We start from the raw sequence: 7,635 nt of genomic DNA on the forward strand, positions 1-7,635 counted from the left end.
CTTTGTCATTTCTTCGCTTAGGAATAGCTGAATGTGGCTGCTTTATTCCAACAGATGGCAGACATTCCAGTTTAGTTAGCCATGCAGTTGTCTTGTGAATAGGATTAATCACACAGATTTATGACATCCGTGTTTCTGCAAAAGAGAGCAGGTAGTTTATTTCTGGTTTTATTACTTCCCTTCCATCAAAGGGGGCATTACCAAGAAGCGTGGTCTGAAAGCAAAGTATCACAATCTCTTAAAATGAAGCTCCAGGTCAGCTCTCCAAAAAAAAAAAAAAAAAACCAAAAAAAAAAAACCAAACCAACCAGACTTGCTACAACAGAGCTCTACCTTGCATCCACTTAACAAGTACAGAATTCACAAGAATACTCTGACCACACCATCAAGAGCAAGAACTACTTTATGGAATGATTCGTGAGACCAGCCTCACTGAACAAAAAGCCTGATTTTCAAAAGCCTAAATAGTTACACCACTTTTTTTTTTTTTTTAAAGGATGAAAGGGTAAACTTAGCAAAAGTGGCTATTCTACAGATTAAAAAAAAAAAAAAATTAAAAAATTGAGCAAGTGACTATTCAGTCAATGAGCAAAACTCAACTCGATCATTTCTAAGTTTTGACCAGGCAATCAGTCAGAGATAGACTGTTAAAACAGGACTCCAATCTGAAAAACCACTGCACTTGCAATCAAGCTGGTTTCAAACCGGCATTTCTAACTCCACTGGCCTCAAAGTATTTTACAGTAGTTTCAGTTGTCCAACATGAGTTACAAGCTGCTGTTCCACAGTTGGCGCCACTCTTTTCCTGTGAAACATACTTCAGGCTCTCAGACTACTCTTGTCTCGTTCCACAAAACTTTGGAGTGAAGAGCTGACAAGTCTATCCAGCGTCTTTAGTTTTCCTCTAGACTGCATTTCTAGGTGTGCCATTGTGAGTCACAGCTTTCATATTTGAGGTGCTTGATTGATGGTTGCAGATTCTGTGGGAGGCAACACCTACTTCAAAGACTTCATGAATGGCTTTACGGAAGCAATGAAAATTGTAGTCTATCAGACCTGTCAAGAAGGAGGGGGAGGGGAGAGGAGAAACTGTGCTCAGGTGCGCACATTTATGTCATCAACAGAGCTTCAAAATCAGCATAAAGTGTTTCATTTAACCAACCACTATTTTGCTATTCATATTAGTATGAATCTGGATTCAGAAGATTTTAAAAGAGTTTTACCAATGCCAGTATTTATTTAGACTGTCTCAGTTTTTAGAAAAAAAAAAAAAGTACTCATTTGGAATGCAAGGGGTATATTCATAATTAAATAACAGGTAAGGAGACAACACAAGACACTACACCCAAAATCATGCTGGTACAACACAACTATCACTTCAATGTTATCTTGCACTTCATGTCGGTGATATAAATCCCAACTGTGGTGAGGAAAACTTTGAGATAACAGTACAGCTATTAAAACAACACATCAGCTTTTTTTCTTTTTAAAATGCCAAGGTCAGTACAGTCACCATTTAAGTAAAACACACTGAAATTTGGGCCTATGCTGTCATTTCTACCCCATAACATATGCAAGACCATTCATACTATCATCTACAACAGGTCCAAGAGACTCTGTTGTTGGTTAGACCTGCAACATACTAGACACTTTGTTCTAAGTTCCTGCCATATACTGTACTAACCTACCATGGTTGATTTCTTCAGTCATACATTAAAAAAAATGACATCTCCATGACACATGATAGAGAATATGGTTATTCACAATACAGCAGCTGTCAAGAAGAACATAAGCACTACACCATTCTACTGATTCCACTATAGCAGATGGTGGTGACACAGGCCATGTTAGCTACACACGTCATTGCAGCAGGAAAGCGATTAAAATGGTGATTCACAAGAATAAAAATAACACCTCTTTATACCTATCTTTAGGAAAGGAGAATGTTCCACCTAGACAAAATTAGATTTAGTTACCCCAAAATCAAGGTGACTTGTAAAGTTACATGAATATATTTTATGGTTGATAAAAACATGAGATAAAAGCTGTAGAATGGGGGGGGGGGAAGTCCTTACCTTTGCGCTCAAAACTCTCTTCTCTAAGAATGCAAACTAATGCCAAAAACTTTGTCACTTCCTTTAAGTACAGGACCGTTGTGTTATTGAGCTTGATAATTGCCATTGACTCTTTATCATAAGCACTTCCAGTGCCATCTTCCTTCAACCTAAGAAAGAATAAGTTAAATCAGACATAATCTATCAGGCAGGAATATGTAACTTCAAGACAAATACCTGTTAAATACAGTTAGAAGAATATTACTCATACCGAACAATGAGCAAGTGAAGAACCTGCAATGCAGGTCTTAATCCTGTCACAAGACCACCATTACCACACCTTAGGTTTCTTAAGAAAGCTACACCTTAACAGAGTAAAGGCCTTCTCTAGATGCTACCTAACTTAGATGAGCACTTAAGAGCAAGCTATCAAAATGCACTCTTTTGATATCTAACTAAGAGCTGCAAATGTTTACTCAATATTGTTCTCAGCTTACAGCTAAGCACTCTTAATGGACTTAGTATAGGACAGTAGTTTACCTTCAAACCAAAGAGTCATTGCTACTCACTGTCTTACTGAGTTTACAGTGCCACAGTAAGGTATCAAGTGATTGAAGATTTCCATGCAGCACTTTTATGTAGAAATGCTGGGGTGTGGGTAGTGCAACAGGGAGAAGGACAAATTTCCACCTTAAACTAAACCAGCCTATACTTAAAAGAAATTATTAGAATGTTGGTTTGTATCTGCAAGATATTAGAGTTAGTTAAATTACTGTAGAAGCAAAAGATGTATTGCAAGCTACCTTTAAGCACTCACTCCTGGAAAAAAAAAAAAAAAAACAAACAACAAACAAAACAGTCGCACAACCTTGGATTGACCCATCAGAAGAGAGACGATTAAACATTGTGGTATTTCTTGGCAGCACTGTTACTTTCCAGGCTACAACCACAGTTCTAAGTTACCTCTTCTCCAAATACTACTTCAAAAAACCATTGCGAAGTTAAGGAAAAGCTATTCTGTTCTGACAGCAGCAAGTCTCACAGCAATGTGACTGCAAGTTACACTTATGAGCTGTGGCATGCTATCAACCCCAGGTATTTGCAGCAGGTATTAACACACTTGCAACCCTCAAGTCTTCATTCCAGTCACTGAACCAATGCTCTCTGCAGACTGATCAACAGCATCTTACTGGATGAAAAAGCCAGCACCACTTGCACAGTCGGCAACCTATGCTACAACTTTTAAGGACTTATTTTCCAAAGAGTATTCATCACTTACCCATATATACAGGAAACATCTATCACTACATCAATCATGTCACAGCACAACTCATATGACTGCATGTCCACAGGTGAACTATCTGTGGCAATGTAGATTTTGCTGACTACATCGAAGAGAAAAGCTTTTTCAATGCCTGAATTCTTCAGAAAGAGAAAGAACTTGGATGAGTTCTTAAAATAACTGCATTATTAAAGTAAAATTTCAATTTACTTCACTTTCACATTCTTAATAGCAGAAAAGAGTTTAAAAATAACCAATTTAGAGGCCTAAGACAAAGTCAAGATTTAGTGCATGTAAGCTTAAAAATACAATACCCTCGTTGCCACAGTACATATCAACATCACCTTCTGTTTGACAAAAACAAAGCTGGGAACTCAGTTAGAATTCTTTGTCATTTATTATTTACTGGATCAGCATTAAGGTTACATTTTAACATGCTTCCAGAACTCAAACTCAGCAATTTTTCTCTTCTTTGGTTCTATTAACTCCAGAAGAGCCACACATTCACATCCACCTGATTGACCAGTCTCAAAGATGGGTTACTTCACAGTAGTCTGCTGACGCTTATATTTTATGTCTATAGTATCTTGGCAGTTCAGCTTCTGTGCAAGGCAGTTGCCACGTAGTTTAAGATGCAGAGCAAATACAGTCAGCCTCTAAATTTATGACTCTGTGAAGAGTATCACACGATGGCAGATACAGGTATGGAAAAGCACTGAGCCCACAGTTCCATCCCATTTGTAACTGAGCACTTTGGCAAAGTACATACGCACATACTAAATTCAGAAGCTTTCTGCTGTTATGCAAGTTATCACATATACGATGTGGGTTTCTAGCAAAGCTTAATTTCTATTTATGCACCAGAAGCATTCTTTATTGCTTCTTCATAGCTAGTCTGAATATCCAAGGTATGGTCTTGGGACATCCAGTTGATCCTTTTGTCATTGGGGCCACACTCCATAACCTCATGGCACTAAGCAGGGTTAGCATTAAGATTCCCTTTGTCCACTGTGGCAGGTTATTACAGACAATCCTCTACCAACACAGGAAACAAGCACAAGGAGCAGGAGGCAACACATCTGGTCTGCATAGTTCCTCTCAATTGCAACTGTTTTTTTTTTTCCCCTTGCGTTGTCCACATGGCTGCAACAGCCTCATAGACATAACTTAAACAAAACAGGCTACTTCAGCCTTGCCTCTAGGGTGATATCTTATTTGATGTAAAGTATAAGGCAGCAAATTTTGATGTCACAAAATCTATAAGAAAAGCAAAACCTAAAACAATATGTGAAAAATTCTCACAGGCCACATGAAATAGTTTAGCTCAAGGCCACATTCATATTATGAAAAGAGTCTCTTTTCAGTACAGCTGTGTTAGACTATTAGCCTTAGCAGACTAACAAGTATATCGTGTTGGCAGAAAACTTCCGTATCAATAGTTATACACCAACCAAACTATGCTTTGTCAGTATTTAGAGAAACCCACACAAAGCACATATAGTACAACTTAGTCGTGGTAAAGGGCCTCTAATGTAGACAACCGGGCCAGCAGAGTATACCAACGTGAGTGCCATCCAAATCTCCCAAGGCTATTTCTAGCCAGCATTCCTTAGCAGAAGAACTTGCTTTACCATTCTGCATATTTCTCTCAAAGGTCTATTAGATTAACACTTACGGATATAAAGATATTTAGTAGATTTTCCAGTGTTGGCAGTTGTGGAATGAGCTTCTGTACCACTTTACTGAAGGCTTCAAATATTGAATGGTCATAGATACTGGTCAAATAAAAGCTAAGATGAGGAGGGAGGGAAAAGGGAAAAAAAGAACAAAGATTCAAGAGTATTTTAGAACTGCAATAGAAATGTTAAAGCTATGTTTTCTAACATTCAGGCCTTACGAATTATTTGGGATACCTTTACCACAAATATGTCTAGCCACTGCACCAAGAACCTAATTCCTGAGTAACTGAAGTAAATGTGAAATGAATTTCCACACCCCAAGGAGATGGGAGAACAGAAAGAAAAATAGAATGTGCTTTCACAACACAGCCTACAGAACGCTTATCAGAAAGGTGTTAAACACTCAACTAGATTTCAAGTCTCATTGCTGACCTTCCACTTTGTTCACAGTAACAGTGAGAGATACTGGCAATACTTAAAGGTTCCACAAGAATCAAAATAGCAGTAAGGCCATAAAAAAAAGACAGCATTTTTTAAAGGTGTCTGTAGAAGACACCTTAAAAGTGAGCCAAATATCAAGTAAGAGACTAAGCTGTTAAAACCAATCACCCTGAGAAGTCAGTGCTAGCCAGGACTAGAACACAGGCAGCTTCCCTTCTCCTGTCCCTGCCCCTTCAGGCCACATGTACAAATACAGTCTGTCATGCTGAATGAAAAGTACGCAAAAGGACCTTGAATTATCAGCAAATTTATGACTAAATCTGTTGATGTGAACTGTCACAATAGCCTGCCTTGTTTCAGTTGGCCTTACAGCTGAGGCTTGGCCACAAACTCAGTGGTGTATTTTATAACAAGTTTGTGCAATATTAAGAAACTAGCAAGGCCTTGCTCTGGTCCACTATTACATCCAAAAGCAGTTAGTCTGCATGCATATCAGGAGCAACAGAATTACATACGCCAGAATCTTTAACTCACCTAAGGTGAAGTTTTTCAAGCCCAGCATCCGTAAGGTCATCATTAGCCCTCTGATGAATATCCCTCTGAGTTTCTATTTTATGGTCATCTGATAACCCATCAACTTTATGAATAAAAACTTCAAAGTTCATTTCTGGGTTGACCTTGTAGGCTTTTGAAACTGTAATGTGAAGTCTTGTTAAAGCTTCCATGTAGTCATCCTGTAAATCAGTTTTGGCAGGAATGAACGACAAGGCTTTCTCTCTGACAGCTATGCCATTCTGCACAAGGACAAAACATATCAGCGCAAGAACTTCAACTCTGTTACTAAACAGAAGTATGGGAGAAGAGAATACCATAGCATGTCAGAAATCCAGGGCGCTTAGATTCTGTTACGTAAGTTAAGTTGCACTAGCTATACAAACCTCAGCGACACAAAACTGGGCTTGAGTGCAAAAGGCAGGTTAGGCTTCAACTCCAGCAAAGGCAGCAGTGATCTCCCAGAGGGTCTTAATAACCAGGTAATCTCCCACAGACTCCTAACTTCATTAGAAGCTACCAGATACCAAACGGTACTAGTACTTGAAACTGAGGTCAGAGCTGTGCTGTCATTAAATCAACTCCACAGCAGGCAACAGCAGGGGGAAGGTATAACTCAGACCATCTAGCACAGCAGGTTGTCACTATTCTTGTAGTAAAGTTAAGTTCAGAGTACTTGCCCCTTTACATATTCTCCACCAAGAGTGATGTTCCAATCACTTCACACAACTAAAAAATGCACACCAAAAGTTAAGATGGCCAATGCATTCTTCCATACATAACAGATGTTTTGTGAACCTATCTAAAATTATAAATTATTTGCTTCTCTATCATTCCTCTTGTACACAAAGCAAAAAGAAAATTCCCTGTCATTCTTAAGTGATTTGTATTTACCTGGGCATCAATAACATATATTAGAGCACCTGTTCCTCTGAAGATCATCTCATAATCAAATGTTGGATCAAAAAAGTCCATCTGTCCTGGAAAATCCCATATTTGGAAATTCACAAATGAACTGTTGGATATATCATCTTTGTAGATCTTGTTGGTACTTTCCAAGAACAGAGTCTCATTGGGAGACATTTTGTGAAACACCACCTGTTAAAAGAACACAAAATAAGAGTCTCGACTTTATCAGAAGACAGTGGTAAAAGTTGTGTGACTCCAATCTTACAAACAGGTTTATCTAAAGTGTACTGTTTCCTTTTGGTAAATAGACAACTTCTTGCATTGAATAAGGAAATAACCTACCCTTAAATGGAACCAAGCATCCAAATGCAGTTAAGTATTTTCACAAGTCTAAATAACAAGACTGGCACAAGACTCTGACATCCCCATTACTCCTTCTTCCTTGCAAGTCTAACACAGTCTTTTCAAATTCTGCTATATTAGCCAATTCAGATCTAGTACAAAGCCATCATGTTAATCAAGCAACTGCAAGCTTTTAAGAACTGTTCATCTCCAGTCTTAGAAATTCCTGAAGGGAACTTTGCTTTTAGTCTGCTGTCAAGTGTTACAACACGATATAATCGTACTGTTCCTAAACTACAGTAAAAGTGTACAAAAATAACACCTTGGTTTTAGAGACCCAAACAGGTAGGTAGTTTGCCATCTGTGAACAACTGCG

The 7,635-nt window shown here is 38.4% G+C and overlaps 1 protein-coding gene across 1 annotated transcript; it reads right to left on the bottom strand.

Annotated features, from left to right (window-relative positions):
• Positions 1 to 306: 306 nt before the first annotated feature.
• Positions 307 to 7,102, bottom strand: RRAGC (Ras-related GTP binding C). Its single transcript, XM_008935370.1, has 6 exons — positions 6,903 to 7,102; positions 5,991 to 6,190; positions 5,012 to 5,126; positions 3,334 to 3,476; positions 2,076 to 2,224; positions 307 to 1,056 (listed from the first exon to the last, which is right to left on the bottom strand). The coding sequence occupies exons 1-6, from the start codon at positions 7,089 to 7,091 to the stop codon at positions 905 to 907; spliced, it is 948 nt and encodes a 315-aa protein (XP_008933618.1). The 5' UTR covers positions 7,092 to 7,102; the 3' UTR covers positions 307 to 904.
• Positions 7,103 to 7,635: the final 533 nt, after the last annotated feature.

Source organism: Merops nubicus, unplaced genomic scaffold (assembly GCF_000691845.1).
Source record: "Merops nubicus isolate BGI_N331 unplaced genomic scaffold, ASM69184v1 scaffold46050, whole genome shotgun sequence".
NCBI lineage: Eukaryota > Metazoa > Chordata > Aves > Coraciiformes > Meropidae > Merops > Merops nubicus.